At 42.4% G+C, this 27,590-nt stretch overlaps 1 protein-coding gene across 23 annotated transcripts in view; it reads left to right on the plus strand.

Moving 5' to 3' along the window:
• Sorbs1 (sorbin and SH3 domain containing 1) overlaps positions 1 to 27,590 on the plus strand; it is a 231,918-nt gene that overhangs the window by 144,038 nt on the left and 60,290 nt on the right. For 22 of the 23 annotated variants that reach the window (XM_071611055.1, XM_071611059.1, XM_071611057.1 and 19 more), the window contains 6 exons: positions 4,050 to 4,079; positions 9,494 to 9,666; positions 11,161 to 11,224; positions 22,724 to 22,771; positions 22,891 to 23,020; positions 24,865 to 24,979. In XM_071611055.1, the coding sequence (XP_071467156.1) occupies positions 4,050 to 4,079; positions 9,494 to 9,666; positions 11,161 to 11,224; positions 22,724 to 22,771; positions 22,891 to 23,020; positions 24,865 to 24,979 (560 nt within the window). Of the gene's footprint in view, positions 1 to 4,049; positions 4,080 to 9,493; positions 9,667 to 11,160; positions 11,225 to 13,238; positions 13,314 to 13,638; positions 13,702 to 22,723; positions 22,772 to 22,890; positions 23,021 to 24,864; positions 24,980 to 27,590 lie in introns of all 23 variants that reach the window. The other variant, XM_071611075.1, reaches the window with a different exon arrangement.

Genomic DNA, 27,590 nt, shown 5'->3' on the forward strand with positions numbered 1-27,590 from the left:
TCTATCACTGCACAGAGATTTTCACAAACCTTATTCTGGGCTTCTCTGCCTCATTTTACCCACATGACCTGTAAGATCCATCCCAGCAGGCTGACAGAGGTGATGTCACGTATTTGCATATGTAAGCCAGGCTAGTGCAGGTGCCTTCTCCACACCTCAGGTGCTCCTGGTTTTCTTCAGTCAGTTGCAACCCCCTAAAAAGGAACGTTTGTATCTCTTAATTCTTCATCATATGATTTCTAATGAGGCTTTACTTAGAAAATTTAGGTATGATGATAACCACTTTTTAAGTCGTGTCAGAAATGATTTAGTTCTTTGACAAGATAGATTGCTAGAAAGCAAAATGTTGAGTACTGAATTTAACAAGCAAATATGCTGGATAGAATTTTCTAAAATGTGAAACATGTTTTTATGCATCTAACACAAAACGTTTTCTTAGTGACTCTCTGGCCCCCTTCTCACAGCAGTTATTGCATGAGATTGTCATTCGGTGAAACCCTCGGGGACTGAGGTTTGTCTGGCTGCTTACCTTACTCCATGTGGCCCAGGCAGCACTGCGGAGGGTTTTCAGGTTCAGTTTCTATAGTTTCTCTGGCTGCTTTGGTTGGTTCTGCTGTGTCTCTGAAGGGGCTTGGGATTGGCAAAACTCAAAGAGCTTTGAGATAGTAATGATACATATTGACCCTTCTGCTTTGAAATTCCAGAGGATGATTCTAAATCCCAAGTTTTCCTTTTTTGGGAATTCCATAGAGAGGAGTAAGCTTTCCCTTTTACAAAAGTTCTTTGCAGCATGAAATGGAAAGTTTTCAGGCTGTCTCCCAGTGCAGAAAAGCCTTTTTAGTATGAATTTCAAAGAACAGTAGAGGTTTACTTGTTCTGTTCAGAGCTCAAAGCTCATATCCAAAGCTTCCTTTTCTTGACTCCTTCTTCGCCTACTTCATAGTTTCCTCCCTTTCCCACCCCCTTCCTCTAACTTGGATGAAAATGGAACTGGAGTCTATTTTTAATTGTTTTCCATACTAAATAGAGGTTTCTGTTTCCTGCTTCTAACTTGAAAAGTAGATATATGTAACATTTTCTCTCACTTCAAATATTCCCACTCAGATCTTAAATAGTCATTTTAGTGGGGCTATTTATTTATTTATTTATTTATCTGCACTGTGTGGCTCCCATATCAATTTTCTCCCATGGATCTGTGTTCTTCAGGAAAAAATAAGGGTCCCAGCCCCCACACTAAGTTTTGTATAAGCCCATTCTCCCAAGTGTGCCATGCCCTTACTGGCAGTAGTTCTCTGCCCAGAAAGTGTCCATAATGCAAGACAAAGTGAAATTTTAGTTCTCTATGAACTTCTTTATGAGTCATTTTTTTTTTTTTAAATCTAGTCAAGTAGAAGCAAGTTAATTCCCAGAAGGAAAGGCAGTTTCTTTAAAAATGGGATTTATTCCCCAGGCAACATGGTTTTTGGGAAGTGCCAAGTATAATGTCAGCTGCTCCTGCCAAGTCCCTCCAGTGACACCCAGTGAGACATCTTTGGGCACAGAAATGCCTGTAGTTCCTCTTTGTCTCTTCCTTGAACAAGTGAATTCCTCTTGTTCACCCAAATACTTTTAGTTCTTGCCTTTCTCTTTTGGCCAAGATCTGCCCTTGGGTTTAAACATCAGAAATGTACAGCCTGAGACATGCCTCCTTCAGAAAAAAAGATGCAGGAATGACGTTAGTTTTTTGGAATTCAATGGCACCTTCCCGTAAAGAACAAAACCATGCATTCACTAAGTAGGTAGGACAGGAAGAGTTGAAAGGAATGGAAGAGCCTGGCCTGCTTGGCCCTGTGTCCCTCATCATAAATAGGGTTTAGGTCAAGTGTTCTTGGCACTGCTTGGGAATTTACCCAACCTAATAGCTCTGCTTTGCCTCACCCATGAAAACAATTTCTTAATTATTGCAGAGTGTCCCAAGGGAATGATAACTTTACTCCAGTTCTGGACTTCTGCTTTAGTCATCCTGAAAATTTCCTCTTTTTTCCCCCACTGCCTAGATTGTCACAGGGCATGGTACGATAATAATCTTGTTTCTTCAAGCCAACCTCCCTATTAAGAACAAACAGGGGACACTGATCCTCTGGCTTGGCACTGATGGTTATGAGCAAGCATCCCTTTTCTCCTTTTTCCTGAGTTTGCGTACTTCGTGTATTTAAGGGTAAATCACTTGCCATGAGGCCGGGAAGGAAGATTTGAATCCAGATACTTTTAGGACTGAAGAGGTATATGGGTTCCCTTGCTCAGGGCTGCTCAGTCTTGTTAATCTGATGAATCTTGTTAATTTGATGATTCAGATTTAGGAGCTATTGGGAAGGGGTGAGAGGATAAGATTCTACATTTTCAGAAAGCTTGGTGGGCATCCCAGCAGTACTGGATGTGGACCATGCTGGAGATCAGGAATTCAGAGGTTCCCAGGTGCATCTGTGGACATAGGAAATTGTCTAGGGATTCCTCTAGAGTTGCTAACTTCTAATTTTGCTAAATAACAGCCCTGAAAAACATCCACTAGTGTGTGTGACATAAAATAAAAGAAAGGCCATTTCACACTTCAGCAATGGGAACAACATAGTATTTTAAATTGTATACATTGGTTTCTACTGCTGGGAAGGACCCTACCAGTGACTTGTGGAATGGAGTTGGATAACCATACATCCCTTTAGATAACACAGAGTACCTTGATGTCACAAGTGAGGAAATAGGCTGAGAGGCGACGTAATTGGCCATTGTCACCTGACAGGTTGCTGGCAGAGCTGGGTCTAGAGCGCCACTGGGCTTCTGCTTGTCCAGCTGGTGTGAACCCCATCCACATGTTGAAGGTGAACGGCTGCTACTTGCACCAGCCAAGAGCTCGCATGTTGCTTTCTTCACTTCTTACCCAAACTGATTCTAGTGGGAGGATAGATGGAAATGTGGCCACAGGGCATGATGACAGCACCCATGGGCTGGCAAGTGTTCTATTTTTAACTGTGTGGCTGCTTTATATTTAGCAGCCATGGAAGGTAAAGGTCACTTTTGTGCTTATCACATAGCAAGTACACTCAGGACTTTCCAAATGAGATGTTGGCCTCCCCTCCACGTGGTCACCCCGAAGGCTGAGAAATCAATAGACCTTCAATATTAAGGAGAGCGACTAGAGATGCAGAGGACCTGGACTGGGAGTTGAAAGTCTAGCTTCTAGATCCAGGTGATTTTCAGTGTAGTTTGGGCCCCTTATCTGAACTCTCTTGGCCAATGCTGATTTTTCTTAGAATTTCTTCCATAGTCTGGTCCAGCCTCCTTGCTACAGTGGCTCAGATGTACAGTGAGAAAAATAGTTATGCCTAACAGCTAAGGTTGTTGGCAAGATTGCAAATGTTGTGCCTGAAAACACTTAAAACCAGGGTCTGGCTTTGAGCAAGCTCTTGGGAGATGACAGCTTCCATGGTTATGATTCTAATCACCTTTCCTTCAAAAGGTACCAAGGCTAGGATCAGATACGGTCCTGTGCACTTGAAACCAGAGAGAGTGAAAGGGTCCCTTTAATGATAAGATTATTCCCCCCCACCCCCAGTATTGGGGATCAAACGCAGGGCCTTATGTATCCTGGGCAACTATTCTATCACTGAGCTGTACCCCCAGTCCCTTTTATTTTATTTTGAGACAGGATCTCATTAAGTTGACCAGATTGGCCTTGAACTTGGAATCAGCTTCAGCCTTCTGAGTAGCTGGGATTATAGGCATGTGCTACCACACCTGGCTTAGATCATCTTGAGACAAGATGTAAACTGCTAGAAAATGGACCATCTTGAATTCTGGTGCAAATCTGGAGAGTGAGGAGTTGGGAGACAACATGCCTGTATAATAAAATCCATGTCAATTCCCCTGTCTTCAGCTGACCTGTGTATTTTAGCATCTAAAGGACAATGAGGGTGCTGAGTTTGGGATCCTAACTAGTTATACCAGGATCTCTTGGTCTTACCATGTACTGTATAAATCTCACTTACACTGTGCATTCTTTTCTTTTATCACAGAACAGCAAAAACGACTCAGTAGCCTTTCAGGTAGGTGACAAATATATTTATTTACATATTAACCACTGTGCCTTTTAAAGCCATCTTTCAGTCACCACCCAATGTTGGATCAGCACAATCTTCTGAGCGACCCTAGGAGTTGGGGACTATATTCGTTGCTGGAATCTTTATTTCAGAGATGATAACAACAGGCTTAGATTCTGCCCCCTGGAGCTTGCAGGCTTGGCAGACAGAAAAGTGAATCAAACTAGTAAACGTGTCCCATGGAACTGCAATGAGTAGCTTGATGGTAAGAACAGGATGTTCTGGGTAGGTAGCATAAGGGGTTCTGCTTCAGATGACAGTGTTCATGGCAGGTCTCTGAAGAGGCCACCTTTTGGTTGTTCTCTCTTTCTCTTAGATATGACAGGTCAGGGTTTAGGAAATGTGGGCAGGTCTTTTACTATTTGGGTTGCAAAGCCAAATGCCAATAGTTGACCCAAGCGCGATGGGTCCAAGTAAGAACCACCCGACCAGCAGGGTCGAAAACTGCTTTTTGAACTTAAACTGGCTTTAAGGATCATCTGGAGAGAGTATCAAAACTCTTCTGCACTTGGCCTGCAAAAGTTCAGATTTAATGGGTATGTGTGAGAATTTGCATTTTTCACCAGCTCCTCAGTGATACTGATGCTGCCCTCTGGTGACCACACTGGGTGGCAAGTGGATTGTTAAAGCCTGTAATGGAGAGTGACAGCAGATATAATCAGCTAATCAGGGATCACTTCCTGAGAAACTGTGCAGGATGGGACAGTGTTGGGTGGGGAAGGAGCAAACTTGTAGGCTGAAATGAGGAGGAAACCCAGGAATAGGAGTGCTTAGTCATTTCCTGCTGGATTCCTGTAGCCATTCTGCTTTGAATCCTGGTTCTACCACTTACTCATGGTGTCACCACAGGTCCATTATCTAATGTCTCTCCTCTGTGAATGGAGAAAGAAGTATCTTCCAGGTTGTTGTGAAGATCAAAGGAGATTCCACTTATAAAACAGCTGAGCATTGAGCTTTGGCACTTGCAAAGCGCTTAGTGTTATCAGTGCCATTGATTTATTATTCATTTTATTGAGTGCCTGCCTTGAGTAGAGTAGAGGCAAGAGGCAGGCTCTGGAGGTGCATCAAGAAAATTGTGCAGCCTATGGGCTGCTAATGGTGTCATGTGATGATTTTTCACCTTTCTTTGGTCATCGCCACTCCTTGAGAGAATCTAACGAAAGCAACAGATTCATTTTCCAGAAAAAGCCATGCGTGCAAGCATGTGCATATGAGTTCCATGGATTTTTAAGTACTCATGAACTCCAGAGTTAAGAACCCTTGATCTGGTGGATAATGGAAGCCACCATTTTCTGAGCAGCTGCTGCATGATTTCTGTGTGACTTTATCCCACTGCTGTCCTTGTGACTTGTGCAGAACTGGGTAGGGAGGACGTGGGGTTCTCACACCCTCTCAGCTTTATCAGGGCTTGGCCACGGGGCCAGGACAGGCTGTGGTTGAGCTCAAGGTGCCCTTCACTTCCCCTCCTTTTGCTGCTACTTCCTTCCCCTGGCTCCAGCCTGGATTGCAGAGAACATAGTGGCTTTGGGGGAGAAAAAATGGTGGCTCCTGTGAGCTTCTTCCTGCTGTGCGAGTTGGAAGGAATAGATGAAAAGGGCATCCGGCCATGTTATGAGACTCAAATTTGGTCCCTTCCTAGAGCTGTTTGTATTTGGGTAAGGGACCTCACCTCTTTGAGCTGTGGTTTCCTCATGTGGGAAGTGGGGGTGACAATCTTTGTCCCTGCCTAGAGGAGCTGATGTGACAGGAATGGGGAGAATGCCTCACAACCAGAAAGGGTTTCTCCACCATGCTGGCAGGCTCAGCCTGGCTCCTCAGTGCTAAACAAACCTGATGCTGACTCCCTCCTTGAACTTTGGGACAGATTCATTAATGATGTTTGATCAACTGGGGCCTAAAACAAGTGCTCACTAAATGTTAGTTCCTTTTTTAAAAAGAAGTACCATTTTGTTCAGGAGCTCCTGAAAGACAGGGGCCGGCAGTGCTGGCACTCTGTAGACCCTGTGCCTTAGAGAAAATAAGGTTCTGCTCCTCACCTGTGGGGATGGGACTCAGGGTCACCAGTCTTCTCTTTTATCAAAGTCTTATTGAGCCCCTGTGGGCTCAGGAAGAGTCAAATGTGAATAGAATCTACATGGCTCAGGGCTCCCCTGGGGAGAAAGGAAAATATGATTGTGACTGGGATAGTGAGGTTGACACAGGACATGGAAGCCACCCTCCTTCCCCTAGGGAAGTGTGAGCATTGTTGTCATCTTCAGTCATAAAACTTTGAGTATGAAGAAAATCTATCCCACCTCCCATAAATAGAGGCCCCATCTGAGACTGTCAATATCATCATTATTTAGGGGCCCAAGACTTTCCTTGTTAAAGCACCATATAAAATGAGAAGGAAATGCCCCAGGATATCTTGTGAAGAATTAGTGTTGCTTAGTGAGAAGTAACAGCAAGCCCTCATTGCAACAGGGATGTCAAAGTGGCCCTGTCATCTGCATGGGACACTTGTCATTTTGGATTTTCATTTTATTTTTAAAAAGTTCCACTTTTTGCAGTTTAGCCCTCCAGATATCAAAATCCACTCAATAATGAATCACATGACCACAAGTTTCATAAGTAAAATAATTCAGAGCTAATTTTTATAGATTAAAAGGATTCTTACAACTCCATGGAATGCTAGCCTGTTTTGCAGTTAAGTGATTATTGAGCACCTGCTCTACAGTTTAAAAAAAAAATTTCAAAGGCTCTAGAAACCCTTGAGAACAGCATGTCTGTAGCCCTCATTGTCATAGCATGATGAAGGCCCCTAAGCACTGGGTAAAACAGAGCTTGGAATCAATTCTCCTGCGCCCTCTTGATCTCACTCAGGGAAGCCCTTTCCAGGTAGGAGGGGAACTCTCAGAGAGCCACGTTAAAGGTAGACTTGGGTAATTTGAAATCCCCCTGCACTTCCAGGCTTCCTGCTAACCCCTTGTCCCCATGTTGGAATTTCCTGGGAGCATGAGAACTCTTCCCATAAAGCCAGTCTGCCCTTAATACGGTGATGGTACCATGGATCAGGTTTTCTGAAGCTCTCACTAAACTGATTCTTCTCACACAGAAGAATATTTATGAATCATTTTGCCTTTACAAATGCAGCAAGAGTTTCAGAAGTCCACTTGAAATCATGGCAGACTGATCCTGTTGAGTTGACCAAAAATCCTCAACCTGAGCGTGTTGATTTCACTGTTCCCCTGCTTCTCCAGCCTCCCCTCCACACAGACACCTCTGACTTTCATTACTTTGCAGGGACCATTAGGTCCTTCCATTTCACTATGGGGTAGCCGCCAGACAGCACTTGGCACCTCTCAGTGAATCAAGGAGCAGATATTCCTGAGCACTTTCTGCTTGCCAGGCAGATCTGCATGCCCTTCATTCTCACCTTATGGACTGTATCCACAGGACTTCAGGGTCCCCTGGTTTACACCTTTTTGCTTCCAGTCTTTTGACCTCTCCAATTACCATCTGGCTCATTCCTTCCTTTATGCTGAATTCCCTCCCTATGGCCTGCTCACACATTTGTTCCTTTCTCTGCAGTGTGACACCTACCCCCACTGTCCTCCTGAAATGGCTACCCCAGAGTGTTCCTGTGACTTTCCTCTTGCCTAATCTAATGCCTCCTCCTCCTCTGCTTCAATTTATGGTTTTTTTTTTTTTTTTTTGGTGTTTAACAACCCACATCTTGGAATTCTGTCTTCTCTGGTTTCATGGCACCTTGCTGTGTTTTCTGGTTTATCTCCTGTTCTTCTGATGACTCCCACATCCATTTGAGGATTCTTTTGCTTTTCCTCCTGTACCTTTGGCATCCCTCAGTGCAAAACTTCAGCTCTTTGGCTATGCTGTCAATTCCTTCCACTCTGAACTCTGCCATCTCCTTGATATTAGCCTTGTGCTCTAAAATTGCATTCCTACCAGGGCGTCTCATCTGGGCTTCCTCTGTGTTTCTCCAAGGGGTCTCTAGGGCAGTTCTACCTAAGTATCTCACTGTCTTCTCAAATATATTCTGAAAATGGAAGCAGCCATCTTTCCCTCCCTTCTCCAACCCAGTTTCCTTTCCTAATGTCTCAGTTTGGGTTAGGCTAGGCTCCCAGACTGGAAACCTTGGTGCCATTTGGAGGGATACAAAACAAGATATGGTTCAGAGAGGACTGCTAGGCAGATACTAGGTCAAATCCCAGCTTAGCCACGTGGGGTACTTTAACTTCTATGTGCTTTGGTCCCCTTAACCATTTTTAAAAATGGAGGGATGATAATAGCTTCTTTTCAAGGTTGTTGGGCAGATGAAATGAAGAGTTTTGTGCAATGCATGGCACATAATCAGCTCATAGTAGTTCAGAGGCAACCCATGCATTTGCTTATGCTGTTCACCTACCACCTTCCACTTCCTGTTTATCGGCTTGGCTTCTCCTTAGACAAGCTGGCCCTAAACCTAAATCTCTCAGCCAAGTTGGATGCTGGCTCCTGTATCAGACCTCATCATCCTGCCTTCTCAATGCTGCACTTGCTTTTTCTGCCCATTAGAGTATAAGCTCCCTGTGGGCCAAGATTCTGAGATATTTACTGTCAGTCCACTATGCACAGCACCTGGAAGGTGCTTAGTCAATGCCTCTCTAATAAGTGAATGACAGGACTTGGAATAACGACTATCATAAATAATTGCATAAATCTGTACACAGGACCTGGCATGTTTGTTAGCTCGCCATAATTTCCAGTCTTGAACCAAATTAAATAAACCATAATGAACATCTAGCAATGTACAGCTCTCTGAGTTCTGTGGTTTAAGTTATCTTGATAAGTTCTCTTACAACCTGGCTGTGAGGTTGCCAGTGGAAGAGTTATCACCATTTTTTGGATAAGAAAACTAAGGCACAAAAAAGTGACTATCCCACGATGAAATAAGAACTTTCCAGTAATGTTTAGCCACCTCCTTATCTGCTCCCTTAATTTCTGGACTAGTCAGAACTACTTGGATGCCCAGAGCATAATATACAAACCTCTGCAAAACACACTGTTGGCAAACTTTTTTTTTTAAGGACCAAATAATAAATATTTTAGGCTTTGAAGCCATAGCTATTCAACTCAGCAGTGGTAGTGTTAAAGTACCATAAATAATATGTAAATGAACTCATCTGACTGTATTCCAATAAAATTTTACTTAGAAAAACAGATGACTGGCCCATGAGCCATAGTTTGCTGACCCCTGCCCTAAGTGGAACTAGTTTCAGTTGGGAATTAGCAAACACACTTTGTTTTAGCTGGATGGTTTGTGAGTTTTTGCTTTGGAGCTACCAGAAGAGCTTCAGCTAATGATTGCTTTTTATTTCCAGATCCTGTCTCAGAAAGAAGTGTGGGTGAGCAGGACTCTGCACCAGCCCAGGAAAAACCCACCTCGCCTGTCAGGGCTGCTGAAAAAAGAGCAAAGGATGACAGTAGGCGGGTGGTGAAGAGTGCACAAGACCTAAGCAATGTGTCCATGGATGAAGTGGGCATCCCACTTCGGGTATGAGTATTGACCTAAAAGTCCTTCATAGGCTTCAGCTTAACTAAACTGTGATAAAAGCACAGCCCTGATTGCATGTGAACCCGTCTATGGGTTACACAGGCCTGGAAGGGAGGGTGCTCACACTGGCACCAGACCCCAAGTGCCAGACCCACGATAAGCTGTGTTCCAAACTTGGTGTTCAGCAACTTTTCCCAAAGTGGTGTGGGATGTTTATAAGTTTCATGGAAAAAGAAAGGGTTTTGTGGTCAAATGAAAAGGAGGAATGTCTGAGCGGGACAAAGTTGAAGAAATTTCTCTGCAGCAGACCCTCAGAGAGGCTTTGGGCTTGTGAGTGAGTGTTCCAGGGGTGAATGCCACAGGCAATCTTCCTTTATTATTATTCCATGGAGTCTGTTCAGAAATTCTTGCTCCAGGGTTAGAGCACCCTGGAGAGTGGGAGGTCCATAGCCCCTGTTTTGGGGTTCAGGAAGAAGATCCCCCTGGGTAGGAACTACCTCCCCACACACATACAAATGGAGGAGGAAACTCTGATATAGCCACTGGAAGGATTCAGCCCACCAAGGCCTCCAGGAGAAGGCGGGTCTAGTAGCAGCCCTGTCCACTGGTCAGGCATGCTAGTCCTCCTGTCAGCCTAAGGAATTCAGGGAAACCTGTCTTTTGAAACTGGATTCAGGTGAATTCCATTCCTCTCCATGTGTTCACTAGGCCACTGACTACAATGCTTCCTTGTGATTTCCAATTGGAAAAGGGACTAGTTTCTTTTTGCTTTCTTTTGGAGAAAGTAGGTAGACATAGCCATGGGATAAGACTCAAAAGAATGCTGCCCTTGTCCTAAGTAGTAAGTAATTTAGAAAGAGAACTATTACCAAAAGCAGCTATAGCTACAATAAACAAACAAACAAACAAACAAAACCCAGCTTTGTGGTGAGGGTGAAAACTCTGGCATTGAATGCTATAATGGGTTATGTGTTAGTGTATTCATTCTGAATCTGGCCCTATGCAAGGTAACTTTATATGCATTTCTGCAGAATAATCTAGAATGGATTATTATGCCATAGCATAATAAGTAAGTGTTCTTTGCATCAGATTTCTAGGATTTACTTCAGGTTCCCATAGTTTGTGTTTGGAAATAAATTCTTTGTAAGGATTTTAATTTTTTTTTAAAAAAATTAAGAATGGACATATTTTAAGTCTTTGTATACCTTTATCAAAATCTGCATTCTTTTGGCCAACTATCATTCTGCAAAATGTTTCTATCTCTTCAAAATGTTTCTAAATATTGAGATGCTTAGTACTTAGCTTTTCTGAATCAAGACTAAATCTGCTGTGATTGGGTAGATGAGCTTATTCATGTCTGTCTGAATCTCTTAGTTGGTTCTTTTTCAATAGTCTTGACTTAAGATGTCATTTCCTGTCTGATTTTGATTTTGTAATCGTAAAAGTTCTGAAATGTGCAATTTTATCTTACTCTTTGCCTTTGTTTTTCTCCAGAATACCGAGAGATCAAAAGACTGGTACAAGACCATGTTTAAGCAGATCCACAAACTAAACAGAGGTACTGGTTTTCATTTGTAGAAGCTGTGCTGTGCTATGTGCCCCCATATTGACTCTCGGGCATCATCCTAAACTTAGTTTGGTTAGACTCCAGGAGATTGGGTCCTGCAGTTGGATTCTATTAGGTACTGATCTGCCTGAACCCAGCCATGCTCCTTGAGAGCACAGGAGGGAGGGTGCACCTGTGTGCCCACCTCAGCTTTATAATTTGAGGTCAGCTCACAAGTCCTCCCTCCCAACTGTGTGGAATGCAGCAGGCTGAGCCTAGCACTCTGCCTGAGCTCCAGCACCTACTGCCTAAGATGCGAGCAACTCCATCTCTCACCTGCTTCCAGCTTTAGGTATGTCCTGTGTCAGCCCGTGACTGCCTCATGGGCAGAGCAAGTTGAGAAATCTGAGTTAAGAACTGAGTTAAGAAAACTGTTCTCAGGGCTGCAGTTGTGGCTCAGTGGTAGAGCGCTGGTCTCGCATGTGTGAGGCACTGAGTTCGATCCTCAGCATCCCATAAAAATAAATAAATTATATAAAGGTATTGTGTCCATCTACAACTAAAAAGTAAATTAAAAAAAAAAAGAAAAAGAAAACTGTTCTCACCTAGTTTCAGTCCCCTAAACACTCATATGACCTTGGACCAGTCATGTGCCTCTCTGTGTTTATCCTGCCTTCCTTCCTCTGAGGGATGTTGCAGGGTCCACATGAGAAAGTGTTTGGCCTTGTGAAGGTACAGTGATGCATAGTGCACCTCTAAGGTTATGTTAATGTGAAAAATAAGCACCCCTAGCTGCCAGCCAGCACTTGGCAGGTAGCCCTGAGAATCGGTCAAGAGCTGACACACCAGAGCCTGCTCAAGCTGAAAGAGGTGCTTAAAGGCCCATTGGGCTGTCAGCCAGTGACCCGGCATGGTGGGAGAACCCCAGGCCAGTGCTCGGGCAGGTCATAACCCCACCAGCTCCCATTGCTGCCTGTGCCACCAATCAACTGATAGGCAGGGATGTAGCTGCACCATGGGAAGGGTACCATTCCTCCTGTGGGCAGAGCATCCTGTCCTTCCCTGTTCCCAAATCCAGTCTGACCGCCTGGCATGGATGGTACATGAAGGCAAAGAAAGAGTATTCTAGTCAGTATTCCTGTGTAAGCTACAAATATCCAAGTTCTCTAATTAGCTGCAGATGTCAATTAACATTACTGTTAGTAAGTTCTTGCTGGGTTCAAAATGAGCCAGGTATGCCCCTCTTCAAAGTGTTTCTAAATATTTAGAAACAGTACTTAGCTTTTCTGAATCAAGACTAAATCGGCTGTGGTTGGGTGGATGAGCTTATTCATAGTGGCCATGCTAAATGCTGGGTCTCTGTGATCAGATGGGGTCATTTCCACTGATCACTTCCTAAAGTTACTATCCACTGCCTCTGGCCATCTGTGACTCTCTCACATATTCAGACCCAGCTATGGAAGGCTAAATGCAGGGACGAGTGCTTGCATATGTGCAAAGTAGTTTTGCCTCACAGGCAGTGTTGGTGTTCTCAAGTAGTTATTAACTCAACTAAATTACAGGTGATAACACAACTACCTGTCCTAATGGTAGACAGGGGTATTTGAAAAATTGAGACTCCACTTGTTTGCCTTGATTCTAATGTCCACCATACACGCTTTTTAAAAAAAAAATCATTCTAGGATAGTGTTTCCATTGCATACTACTCATTATCATACTTAATATCTCTTGCCCATAAAGAGTGAGTGCTTGAAGCTTTGCGCTAAGTGCTTTCTGCACACTGGAGCCTGTTTTGATGTAATTCTTTGACCAAGGGAAGTAATGATATTGTATATTTTGATGTGTCTTAATAATTCAGGCAAAAGGACTGGATTTTTAAAGCAGTTTGAATTTCTTTCATGTGACTAGTGAAATTTACCATGTTCCAGAATTCAAGGAGCCTAAATTGTATGTGGATTCCTCCTCGTTCATTCTCTCCATTTGTATCTTCCTCTATTCTCTCTCCCAAACCTGCTCCTCTGCCTAGACACTCCTGAAGAAAACCCTTATTTCCCTACGTACAAATTCCCTGAACTTCCTGAAATCCAGCAAAATTCTGAAGGTACCATAAATTTAGATGGCGTATCTGTTGTTTTAGCCTTTAATTAGTTCTTAGAGTTCTATTTTAGGCATAAGATTTGGCTTTTAGATTTTGTTTTTATAGTCATTTTTTTTTTTTGGTTGGTGAAAATTTTATTTCACTCATTTGCATGATATGCTGTATTAAAATAACTAAGTCCTTTCTAATTCATTAATCTATTTTTAAGTGTGATGCTGGTGTGCTTTAATAACACTAAACTAGGTAATCAGTCATTCAAGTGGGAATTTGTCAGTGCCTCCACTTCATGGTGGATAGTTTCAAAATCCACTGCTTTTCTCTGCTACAGAGGACAATCCTTACACTCCTACCTACCAGTTTCCTGCATCTACTCCTAGTCCTAAATCTGAAGGTAATTCAAGGAAAACCGTGTGCCTCTCTTTGTACTGGTGCTGTTACTTTTTTTTCACCTTGGGGTTTTTCCTGGTGGCTTAGGGATGTCTCCCATTCATTTGCTTCCCTCTAACCTTGTGTTTTGTGGTATTGTCTCATTCCTCGCTGACTATATAACCAGAGTATATCCAGATGGTACTTTAATTCTATTCCCTTAGGGTTTGCATGATTAATGAGTAGCCATCATAGCTCAGTTATAATGTTTGGAACATGTGGGGCTCTGGGAAAAGCTGCCTATACCAACTTCTCAGGACCTGGTGTCTGGAGTAGTCATCTGGTGATGGTGGCTGGGCAGTGATTTGGTGAAGCTGAGTCATTGTGGTGGACAGGCAGGAAGTGGACCTGCTGGCTCACAAAAATAGACACATCACCAGATTCCTATACATTCAATTAACTTGTCACTGGGCTCCTCTTGCCATTGACCTCAGGGTGATTCTCTTTGGGAGGGAGTTCTTGATGTGGTTTCGAAATATAAGATTCAGTCATGGTAAGAGATGAGATCTCTTGAATATAAGGATTTGGGCCAAGCTGGAAAACATTTCACAAAAGCTGCTAGGAATTTGTCTTACTGGGGAGCACAGCCACATCAGTGTCTCGGAGTGTTCTTACTTGGGCAAAAAGTCCTCTTGTCAAAGAAGCTTCTAAAAGGTGAGTTAGGGGCAATATCTGAAAGAGTTATCATAGTAGTTGGGGTGGTTTGACCTTTGGATGAGTGACCCGGAAAAAGGAGGGGCAGAGTCTGGAAGAGGAAACTTTGTTAAATGCTCTTCCAGGAGGAAATGTAGGTTTAATGCTCTGAACTTCATTCTAGTTGTACGGAGCACTTGCTCTGTGCCATGCACTATACTGGCAGCCAATGATAATGCCATGAATACATCAAGTGCCCTGGCAGGGAGTTGGAAAGGGGACTTAGCACACTGTGCCCATTGTAGGGGCAGTTGCAAGAGCATGTGTCTGGAGGCTGCAGAAACCTTGTTGGCACGCAACAGGTCCTCAGTAATGCCTGGAGAATATAGTGAGTGAAAGCTTTGCACCGTGGAACCAGAGTGCTTATTTTAGAACTCTGGTGCTACCATCTCAATGCTGCTCTGCTCTGATCAGCCCAGCCCTTCTCACCATTTGTAAAGTCATTCATCTGGTCATTCACTGGATGGACTCTTACTGATCACTTATCATATATGAGATGACATATTGGGATGTGAAATATCATATCATGCCTGGGGCCTATTTTGAAGGAAAAGTCTTATTGAGTAAACCCCAGAACTCAAAGCTGATGACTTAAAATTTTGATCAGTAACCTCCTCACTGTTTGGCATAGATAAGTTAGTCTTTCTGTCTTGGGAGTTCTGATTCTAGCTGAAAGCATTGCTGAAGAAACAATTGACTGAGTTGGGCAAGGGGGGGCGTTGTTTAAAATAAATGTGACTAATTACAGTTTTTAATTTGTGCTTTATTTATACTTGTGAGCCCAACCCACTTATGAGATGGGGCTCCCTGTAGGTAAGGTGACAAGTGTAGAGCATGCTGAGGGCACAGTGTCCCATGGGCACAGGTGGAGGAGGGCCCCTTGGAGAAGTCCTGTGGAGAGGAACAGTGTCTCCTGTTGGACTGGAAGACTGATTAGGCCTATCACAGGCAGTGCCCATAGCTTCCTCAGCCTTGGGACAGGGTGTCATGGCCTCACCCCAGAGCTCCCATGTCATCAGCCACCGCGCCCTTCAACCTGATTTATGTTAACATTTGCCTTTTGGTGTACATCAAATCTGGCACAAGAGGAAAGCGGGGTGTTTTTTTTTTTTTTCTTTCTTCAAGGCATAAATAGTAAGAAATAACATGACAACTTGCCACATATATTTAGACATGAACCTTATTATACTTTTTATTTTCAAAGACCAAAAAAGGGAAAATTAAAAGAATTAGGTTGAACATTAAGAAATCCAAATAACAAAGATGATTAGACTTTAGCACAAGTTTCTAAGAAGTCATCTTCCCTGGAGACCTTTCTAAAATAGGATAGATGCTATCTCACGCCCCCATCTCTGCCTAGCTGACATATCCAGGCACAGATCACTGATGTGTTCCATTAGATAAAGACGTTTTACAAATGAGGAAAATGTTTAAACTAGATCATTTTTTTAAAACTGTTGGACTAAGATCCTCTGGATTTCTGGATCTATGGCTGGTGGTTTAGAGGTTGTCTGTGGGTTCCATCAGAGTGTCCCAGCCCTGTCCGTGGTGCTGCTCCCAATAGGTGGCCCTGGGCTCTGTGCACTTCCTTCTTGACATAGGAAAAGATTTATGCCTTTTAAAGAAAGGCATTAAAGACAGTTAGCACTTAATGGAGGGTCTGCCCAGAGATTTTAACATGCCTTAAGAAAGAAACAGCTTTACTGAAATGTGAGCACTTGATGGTCCAGAACTGGTCTCTTAGGGAAAAACTTGTTGCTGGTATTGTTTTAATTCAAGAATTTGAAACTAAGATTATCTGTAATAAACCTACCAGAGCCTAGCCTGAGGGTTGTTGCCTCTGTCTAAATTTTAGTTGTTGATATAATGTAAAAAGACGCTTCTAAAAGCTCAAGACTGACTCTCCTAAATAGCAAGGGGCCTTGTGAGTTTGTATGCTAGCTTAGCAACTTTCTTTTTCCCCTAGTTAACAGTGAACAAGTGAATGTCTGGCCAGACTTTTAGAAGATAAACAGAATGATTATATCTTGATCAATGAGGTTTAAGATATACTTTAAAAAACAAACCACTGTCAATCCCAGCAAGGAACCGTCCCTTCAATCATTTTACAATCTTTGAGGCTGCTGTGTGTTGCATGTGCTTACACTTTGCTTCATGAAGCAGTTAAGGGAAGGAAGAGCTGTGGAGAAGCAGCTTCACAAATGCAGCCCTTTTCCCTTCCCCACCTCCTGCTCTTAGGACCAGCAGTGTGGTGGCCAGTGCCTCCATACCGCACACTGTAATCCTGTTAAGGGTAGTAACATGACCACCACTGCGATGACTATGGGACTGTCACTTACTGAGTCCTTATGCTATGCAGTATTAGGCTCTATGCTGAGTGAATCACTGTTGTTATCTCATTTTCAACTCCCCCCACCCAGTGACCCCATGAGACTCAGAGAGGTTAACTAATATATGCAGTATAACATAGTAAGTGGCAGAGCCAGGATCCAAACCCAGGTAGGTCTAAGAGGCCCCTAATCATGGGCTTTTACTGACTCTGCTGCACTCCTCTACCCCCTTGAACATCCCCTCCTTACCAGGGGCTCTCTGATGCCTCACTGCAGGTATCCAGCTTCCCCCAAGTCAGAACTGCCTCAGGATCCTGAGCCAGTGTCTCCTTTGATGGTGTCTGGGAGATATGTTTAGGAAAGCTGTCCAGGTGTTTGAGAGTCCCAATCAGCCAGCATTGAGAACCACTGCAATGGAGGAGCACCACTCTTCCCCAGACTGCAAAAGGGATGAAGATACTTGCCTAGATGCAGTTGTAGAAATTTAGATGCAGGCAGGATTAATTAGAGTGAGGAATGCAGATTCAAAAGAGTTAGGCTTTCTACCCTGAAGATGGCAAATGATGTTTGTTCACTTGGTACATTTGATGTCAGGAACAGAAGATATAAGAATACCTAGGAATCTTTACCAAAACCAAGTAATGGTTAGGTTATGTTGTGGTGCACAGCTTCTGAGGAACAGTTGACCCATTCTAATGACAGGGTTAAATCTGTCATCAGAGGTGAAGTCCCAGAGAGTAGCCTTCCCCCTGGCTTGTGGATACCTCTCACAGCACTTCAGGCTGGTGGTGGCCACTGCAATGTCCTGGTGCTGTGACTCAAAAACAGGCACTCCTAGTGGTGGTGTCATAGTGTTCTCTCTCGTTGTGCCTTTTCCTTATTCCTAGACAAGATTGCACTAAGTAAGGATTTAAGGAGTCTGGTTTTCTTAGGCACATCAGTACTTGGGGATGCTGAGTTAAAATAATCCTCTACTGGCCTTGCAGGATTTCCAATAATAGCCTTATTTTGCTTGAATTCAAGCAAATCGTTCTATTGGGAGTATGGTTGGCCAGGATTTGTGCCTCCTGCCCCAAACTCTGGCTAGTACTGCCCAGAAGAGGGGCGGAGCTGCTCTCAGTGGTCACCTTTGATCTCCTTACAAGAGCTGCTCTGAAGATTTTTGCCTAGCAAGTGCAGAAGTCTTTGGCCTGCAGAATAGTTTAGAAGTGAAGGAGTTATTCCCTTTCTAACTTCAGGACCCAAGGATCTGATAGGAGGTGAGAACGGTGAGGTGAGTCTTTTTCTAACCCAACGGGCCTCCCAGTCTTTTCACCTCTAACTCCTTTCCTGCTTTACCTCCTATCTTCCACAGAATTATGTCTTTTTTTTTTTTTCTGAATATGTCTTCTGCAGCTACTCTGCACCCTGTGCTGGCCCTTTTCTTACCTCTTCAAATTTGATTGCCTTTAATCAAATCATAGACAACTTGGCGAATCTCTCCCCAAGCTCCCAGACGTCCTGGCTTCTTTGAACCTTCTTGCCTCCTTTTCTTATTCTTCCTTTCATATCACAGACTCTGTACCCAACTCCGTGTACGTTCCTCTTTTCCTTAACTGCTTTTGTCTGAGGGGTGTTTGTACATGTCTATCTTTACCCTTTAATCCTTGCTCTTCCTAAGTATGTGGGGTAAAGTCTGAGAAAGAATTATGTTGACTAATGGAAAATTACTGTGTTAAAGATGAGCCATTCATACTAGAAAGGCAATTTTAGGTTTAAAGACCTAATAGGTGTATAAAATAGAAATGTAATGACATAGGCAGTAGTTATACAAATGCTGCTTTTTTTCCATTAGCCCATTTTGGTCAGTTACATTATGTTTATAGAACATCAATTTCAACCAGTACTTTCTCCTGTTGTCTTTAAGACTTTAATAAATTCAACAAAAACAAATGAACAAAAACCCAGGGGGGAAAAAAGTCATTTAGGAGCTCATTTAAAGTCAGTGTGGTTGAAAAGGCAATTATGTGGCTCCTGGCAGTTTTAGGAGGGTAACTGTCCCTAAATTGTGCTACCAAGAACAGGCTGCCAAATCCCCTGGGGAGAATCATTGGTGCATGAACATCAGAGCCCAGCAGGGGCCTTCAGGTCCCTGAAGAGAGTTGTTCACCCTGTGTAATCCTGCATAGTGTTCAGGCTTCCTGGAATCAGTGGTGTAGGAAGTTGTGAGTGTTGCTGCCAAGGTTTGATGTCTTCTGCTTATAGCAAGAGGGGCACAAATAAAATATGGCTTCACAATGAGCAACGATTATAAGATTCCAGCTCAGCGGACTTCACTATGGTATTGTTTTCAAGAATCCTGAAGAAAATGAGGCAGGCTTTCTAACACTAGTTCATGGACAACTCGAGAAACACTTCACTTGGTGGGTTTTAGATATGGTTATACACACACACACACACACACACACACACAGTACTCTCCCACTCCTGGGCTAGCCCTAACACAGAGTGCAGACAGATGCTTCTTATACTTTTCCCATTCCTTGGTGTTTCTAACTGTCTACCTGTCTTTCCCAGTGCAGACTCACCAGAGAAGGTTTAAAAAACCAGCACGTGGAAGACGCTGTAGCAAGAGTGACTTGGGGGCTGGGGTTGTAGCTTAGTGTAGAGCACTTGCCTCGTATGCATGAAGCACTGGGTTGATCCTCAGCACCACATAATAAATAAGCAAAATGAAAGTGTTGTATTCACCTACAACTAAAAGACTCAGTGTTACCATTGTCCCCAGAGATCAGCAGCAAAAAGACTAAGGGTGTGATGGGGTAACTCAGAAATGTTGCTCAAGCATCACTCAGGACCGGGTGATGTGGAAAAGTGGAGCAGAGGCTTCGAGGGCTGGAGATTGGTCTGGCCAATGGTGTACTTGCGTTTCAGGACAGCACTTTCCTTTGCTTCTTCCACAACAAAAACAATACTGAAACAGTCGAGGTCTTCATCTTTCCCAGGATGGGGGCACATGAAGGTGTGAAACGTAGAACAAAGCAACATGCTGATAACAAGCTAATAGGTGACATGAGGAAGAGAGACCTCGAATCCATTCCTCCTTTGTATTTTTCTCATTGTGCAAATTTTTCTACCCTGCTTGGACCTTGTTGCCCTTGTTTGAAATATGATGTGTTTATTTCCTACTGGAGTTTTTACAAAATTTAAATGAGAGGATATTAGTCAATTTTCAGCTACTACTGGACAATACCGGGAGCTACTATTATTATTTTTATTCCTAAGTTGGGGTAAATTTTTTTTCTATTAGATTTTTCAAGAAAACATCAGACATTAATTTTGATGATGTCTGTTTTATCTAACCTTGTTCTTTCTGTTGTTTGTGTTTTTGGTGTGATCTCTTAGAGGGCTTCTCTTCACACAAGGTTTACTATTATAAAAGATTTACTCTATTATACTTTTCTTCTGACAGTTTTATATTTATTAAGCTCTTACATTTTGATAAATAACTATTTTGACTTAGTTTTCATCTATGGTTCAAAGGAGTTCAACTTCTGTGTTCCCCCGCCCCCCACCCCCAATACTTGGAATTGAACCAGGGTGCTCTATCACTGAGCTACATCTCCAGCCCTTTTATTTTGAGATATGGTCTCCCTAAGTTGCTAAGGTTGGCCTCCTGCCTCAGCCTCCTGAGTTGCTGGGAATTCAGGTGTTCACCACTGTACCTGGCTCTTCTCATTGTCTTCTAATAAGCCTCCTAGAATTCCACATTAGAAGAATCTAGAAAGAAATATTTAAAAAAAAAAAAAGCTCAGGCTTAAAAATTATTTTTCAGTATTTAAATGTCATCTCTTCCCCCAAGAATTGTTTCTAGCCGTATGAACCAGGTAATAATTATAAATTAACTTTCACCTTACCATCTAATGATGGATTCTAATTTTTCTGTGATTGAGAGAGGCACAAGGTTTTGAGCTAAAACACTAGGCCAGACTTGAAAGAGTAACGTTTTGGTTTCTCACTAAGCTAATTTTTGTTTTGGACAGGCACTGTTTTTCCTAATCAAGTCCTTGTGAGCCAAGCTGATTTTTCATTTTGTTTGATGTCATGGCAGAAGTCCTGTTAAAAAAACAAAAAAAATGAAAAAACTGGGAACACAAAATTCTTCAGTATGGTCTCTCCAAAAATACATTTTATCCTTCCCCTGCCCTATTTTTAGAAGTGAACAAATAAACTTGTGCACTCAATTTATAACAGTGAATGGCTTGGTTGTGTTGGTAAAGAAGCTGAAGCCCTGTTCAACCTTGATGTTGATTGTTATCCTTAAAGATAAAAGGGTGGAAAGAGGTGAAAATATGCCTTGGTACTTGATTCTTGTCTATTATTTTGACTGAGGACCTGGGACAGATATAAATGGGGAAAAGGGAGGGCACAAGATGGTTAGAGAAGCTGTCTTTCAATGTTGCTTGACCCAAAATAATAGCAATGCTAGCTTTATTTACATTTCATAAGAAATTCTGATAGTTTCTGCTCTGAAACTTAAAATGATTTTTGTAGAAACAAGGACTTGATTAACACTTTGTCATTAACATAGCACATTAGATTGGCTTGCCTTTGCTGGTTAGGTCATGTCCTTCGCTAAAGTTATGAATTTTGAGGGAAGAAATTGGGTCTTCGTTCCATATGCATAAATTCTGAATTCAGATTAGCAAGATATTAGAAAATGGGGATGACTGTTTGAGAGCAACTCTTTGAAGTAATGCTTTGGAAGTATCATCATGGGGATGTAGTGACTGAATCACCTGCATTTTCAGGACAGATCCAATTTAGAAATCTGTTCCCAAAAATGTGCCTGTGGTCTGGGCCAGACATGGTGGTGCACACCTGTAATCCCAGCAACTTGGGAGGTTGAGGCAGGAGGATCACAAGTTCAAAGCCAGCCTCAGCAACTTAGTGAGGCATTTAGCAACTCAGTGCGACCCTGTCTCTAAATAAAATTCAAAAAAGGACTGGAGGTGTGAATCAGTGGTTACGCACCCCCGGATTTAATCCCCAGTAACTCCCAGAAAATAATGTCCCTGTGGTCTGATCTTTAAGTTTAAAAAATACAGCCATTTAATGGGTTCAGATCTCATCTCTCTATTCAGCACATTTTAGAGCCCCAGTGTTAAGCTTATTTAGTGAAGTATGCCACACCCTTAGAAAGCCATCTTGTACCACAGAAACTCTTATGGATTTGATTTGTTCTGGAGTCACTGTTTAGACACTTAGCTCAGGCAGTTCCTTTGCAGAGCAGGCCATATAACCACATCAACCATGGGTGTGTTGTGCCCCAAGGAAGGAGAGAAATCTCCTCATGGAATGAGGTTGAGGTGGAACCAAAACAAATTATGATATGGATATTTGTCAACTCTTTGCTGCAGAACCTCTGTTAGTGATGTTATATATGGAAGTTTAAAATGTGAAACCTTTCAAAGCTGAGGTGGGAAGCCAGCAACCACACCTTCCGGGCCTCCCCTTCCCATGCAATAGCAGTCTCAAGGCTCCTGAAGAAGACCTGTCAGGACCCCATGGCACTTGGCAGGCAGAACCAGTGACTGAGCAGGAGCACTTGGATGCATCTCAGCCCCGGATTCCCACCTGGCCAGACTCGGGACTCTGTATTCCAACTTTGGCAGGAGGTGTCTCTTGAAGAAGACCTTTAGCTATTTGTCCCCATGCATTTCCCAGTGGTAGGCAGCGGTCATCTGCCAAGCATTGTTCACTCACGTCCTGTAGGGACTGCAGGTCCTCCGGGGTTGGGTGGCCTCTGCAAACCTTCCTCTCCTCCAGTGTGGTCTGCTGTGGTGTAGCTTCCGGTGCTTGACTCCTTTCTCCGCTGGGTTCCCTGGTGTGGCTGGATTTGGTACAGGCTGTGGAAGTGGGGAATGTGCAGTCCAGTTCCTTAGTAGCCCATTTGTCCTGATCATTTCTTTTTTTGCTCACTAGATGATGATTCCGATTTGTACTCTCCCCGATACTCCTTTTCTGAAGACAGTAAGTGACTGAGTTTCCTGGTTGCGGGGGAGAAGGGGGGATGGTGGATGAGGGAAGACATCTTCTGGTTTCAATTTTCATTGGTTTGTAAAGTCGTCCTATGCACTTGCTTTCTCTAGCAAAATCTCCCCTTTCCGTGCCTCGCTCAAAAAGTGAGATGAACTACATTGATGGTGAGAAGGTAGTTAAGAGGTCAGCCACGCTACCCCTCCCTACCCGCTCTTCCTCACTAAAGTCAAGCCCAGAACGGTAAGTGGTGCCTCGCGAGTGTTCACCATGACCAGCCAAGTGCCTTGTCAGCATTTCCTGAGACCCAGGTGCCTCCTTTCTTAGGATGGATTTAATTTGAATCCCCTGATGTTACCTACCAGCAGTGACTTATTCTAAGTCTCAATGTCCTTATCTGTAAAATGGGGATAAAAACCTTGACTGCTTTGTGCTCAATGTTGCAAGGATAAACTGAGATAGTGCACATAAATATTCCTAGTAGTGCCTGGCTTGTTGTGTGGCCTTAATTAATGTCAATTATAATTATCATCACTTTTTACATTTTCATAAGAAAAGCCTTACTGCAAGATTTGTCACAGGTTTTCATATTCTATGTCCATATTAACCCTGTTTATATATTCATAGCAGAGAATAAAATGAAGCCACAGTTTTAATGTCTATTTATTTATATGTCATGTATCATCAAGATGTAAGGTTTGGAGTTATTAAGAGGTGACATTAGTTATCCCTTAATGCCTGTGCTGAACAACCCGATTTTTTTCCCCCCAGTGTGGGGAATTGAACCCAAGGATGCTCTATCACTGAGCCACATCTCCAGCCCTTTTTATTATTTATTTTGAGAAAGGATCTCACTAAGTTGCAGAGGCTGGCCTCAAACTTACAATCCTCCTGCCTCAGCTTCCCAAGTAGCTGGAATTACTGGCCCCTGTTTTCTTTTATTTAGTTCTTATCTCTAAAAGTGCCCTGTGGAGCAACCATTTCATGCCATCTGGACATATGTCCCATGCAGCTTCCAGCCCAAACTTCTATCAGTCTCCACATAAAAAAGGCTCTGGTCAATTCAAACAATTTTTCTCTCAAATGCACATCCAGTCTCACTTTGGCTCACCTTTCCATCCTCACAAACAAAGCCCCACATATACCTAGTGGCATCCACCTGAGGAGTTAGGTAATTAATTTGAAAGGTAGGCTAGATATGTCCATAAGTCCTTTAGAGATGCATTCATCAGGAACTTACTGGCTACATTTTATGCAGATTATATCAGATGTTACAGATGTTGTCCTGCCATCAAGAAGTTTTCAGCCTTACACGAAAAACAAAATGCAACCACACAGCAAAGTAGTAATACACCTGCATAAAAATCTTGCACACAGTTTCCAAGGATTTGTGTATCTTCTGAAACCCATCACTGGATACCAGGTTAAGAATATGCACCAAAGATTGAGATTGGCAGGTAGTAGGGTGGGGTATGGATTAGGGAAGAACATAGTCATAGTAACAGGTAATGTTTATCTAGTAATTCCTGTAGGTCTGGCACTTTGCTTTCTGATTTACATGTACTGTCTCATTGAACCCTTACGATGACCCCTATTTTTCAGATGAGGAAACTGAGGTTCCAAGAGGTAAAGTACTTGGCTAAGATATCTAGTTACCAGGTCTTATCAAAAGTATTTGAGCCATAGTCAAGTAGCTCTAGGACCTATGTTCTCTCTCTGCACTGGCATGAGTGGGAGATGCCGGCATGTTTGGGGAATGATAAACTCATGAGAGCAGAGCGAGGTGAAAGGTTTTTCCAGGTCAGCTTTACCATTTCTTTCTCCTCTCTCCTTTTCTTCATCTCTCCAATTGATTGTGCCTCATTTTCAGCACAGGATGGCTCACGCCCTTTGTGAATTCAACACAGAGATTTAACTGGTTGTTTTGAAAAATGAACCAGCACAACTGAATTATTCACCCTTACTCTAATTTTATGCTTTGGATATAAAAATTCCTTGATCAGACGGTAGCCAACCAAAGTCAGACTGTGTTGGAAGCTGATGCCAGTTTTCATGACAATAGCTGAAATAGGATTTTCTGTCTGCAGAAACGACTGGGAGCCCCCAGATAAGAAAGTGGATACGAGGAAATATCGTGCAGAGCCCAAAAGCATTTACGAATATCAGCCGGGCAAGTCTTCTGTTCTGACCAATGAAAAGATGGTAATGTGCATGTTAAAGTTCTTTTGTCTCTCTCTCTGCCCATGTTCTTTAATCCAGATGCATTGTTCAGCTGGATTATATTCATTCCCCCTTGAGATAGACTTTCTTTGTTTAGAAGACAATGAAAAAAATGAATTATTTTTACCCTTTCCATTGTTGCAGGTGTTGATAAAATAAGTCCTAAGAGTCTCCTTTTAAAGAATCCTCTTATTGTGGCTCCGTTGCTCTATTTTGTGCATGGTTTTAACTAATTTAAATTTTTCTACTAACATACAGATTGATTTTGCTGCTGTCTTTTAAAAAAAAATGTCTAACCATTAATGTATCAGGCTTATCATTAACTGGAATAAGTCAGGGTTTTTTAAAAAGTGACTTTTATGTGAACAAGGATAAATTTTGTAGGATTTACCAGTATATCATTAAAAGCCAAATAATTGATAAGATGTTATAACTAGAGGCAAAAGCCCCAGGCTATTAGAATATATCTTTTAGGTCTTCCTTTTTTGGTAACTACAATAATGAGGACTAATTTCATATGCAACCTGGTTCTAAAGTTTACATCACAAAGCAATTATGATTGAGAAAATGATCTGTTTCCAGACCACCCTGGAAAAATGGCCTCTTCTGTGAAATGGGAAGAATTTTTATAAGCTGTCTAGTTTCGTATCTGCCAATCATGCTTCCTTTTATTCATCCTTCATTAAAAAAAGCTGGTTCGAAATTCTGTGTGGTTAAAGGGATTCTCCAAAGCTCCATAAACATTGCAGCCCTCTGGCTGTGGCAACAGGATGGAATGATTATGCTGGAGATTGGTTTTTATTAAATACTGTTACCATACCATAAGCAGGCCCCCTGAAATGCAGGTTCAAATGATTTCCCTCTACCTCTCCTGCTCTACATGTTTTTAAGGAACAGTCAGGTTGACTTTTACTGCAATAAAAATGTGACATCTTCAAAAGCACAGAGGGATAAGTAATTTTAATTAGGAAAAGAGGTCAACAGTTCACAGAAGTGCTTTTAGAGTTGTCATTCTTCAGCATTTACCATGAACTGCAGGTATTTTAAGCAGGAGATGTAGAGACAAGCAGAGGATCTTGCCTCTGGTTCCCCTCTTCATTGAAGGTTCTCTGCCTGTTAGAAGGTGCCTCGTTCATAATAAACACAGAAAGTACCCTTCCACCCAGAAAAGCATGTTCTTCAGGTATATTCCTAACACTTAATGTTATCGTGATGTAGTGTGTAATAACGTAGTGAACCACAGTCACATAATCACACACTTAAAAGATTTCAGGGACTTTGCAGGCCTTTGGTCATTTGCCAAGTGACCATTTAGAGGCTGTCATTGCTCTTACTGAAGGTGTGCCCTTTTTTCTTAATTTCTTCTTTGTTTCCACTTCCTCTGACTAGTAATTTAATCACTATTCAGAACCAGGAAAACAACAACATAATTTTGTTTCCTTCGTTGATATCACAGGGTACACGTATCTCCCACACCACGGTTCTTGGGCTCATTTACATTGGGTTTTTTTGTTTGTTTGTTTTATTATTGATTTTTTCTCTTTCCACCTTTTTTATTTGTGCATCATAGTTGTATACAATGATGGAATCTATTGTTACTTATTCCTACATGGACACAATGTAACAATAAGATTTGGCCAGTATCACTCTCCAGCCCTTACTTCCCGCTCCCTTTCCTCTTTCCACACTCTGGTCCCTTTCTTCAACTGATCTCCCTTTGATTTTCATGAATTCACCGCCCTCCCTCCACACTTCTTTTTCGTTTTCCTCTGGAGCTTCCACATCTGAGAGGGAGTATGTTGATTTTTTTTTTTTTTTTAAACTAGTCTTGAAAAGTGGTACACAGTGCCCTCTAGAGGCCCTCTGGGGACTGGTGAGACCCAAAGAACTCTGTTGCACCAGGCCTGAGACTGGTCCACCAGGGCATGTGGGTACCAATGGCAGACCAGGGAGGAACTGCCTGTCCAGTCATTTAATTCCAGCACCTTTCACCTAGTATTGCTGGATTCTTCCCAAGAGAAGGTTTCCATTTAGAGAGGAATTTCAACTGAATCTTACTCATTTGACAGTCAGCCCTTCATGATACTTGAATTAGTCCTTTATGGTTAATTTTTTTTTCCTGTTATTTTTATCACATGAACAGAGAAGCTGGAATGTGAGTTTCAGTGTGTAAGTCTTGCCTTTTGGTATCCAGTATTTGGCTTACCAGAATTTGAGCCCCCAACATATACTTTTTTGTTCTTGTTGTTGTTAATTGCCAGTAAGTATACAAACTAATGACAGATGTAATATCTAAGCTTGTTTTCAGATGTGCATTCTCATTTTTACCCCATTAAAAGTCTCATGATTGTTTAACTAGCAGTTTAAATGATGATCTCAAGGCTTAGTGATACATTGACAACAAGAGTATTGAGTGGTAGACTTTATCAGCCACAGTTTATCTTGCCCTGGAGTACCCACACCACCCAAGACCCCTGAAACACTGCTACCTTCAAAATGCCCCACGGATTTACAAACTTGGTAACCTCTTCACCTATTTGATAGACTCATGAAGGTCTAAGTATATTTGGCCCTTCTCTTATCATAATAAAAG

This window comes from Marmota flaviventris, chromosome 4 (genome assembly GCF_047511675.1).
Source record: "Marmota flaviventris isolate mMarFla1 chromosome 4, mMarFla1.hap1, whole genome shotgun sequence".
NCBI lineage: Eukaryota > Metazoa > Chordata > Mammalia > Rodentia > Sciuridae > Marmota > Marmota flaviventris.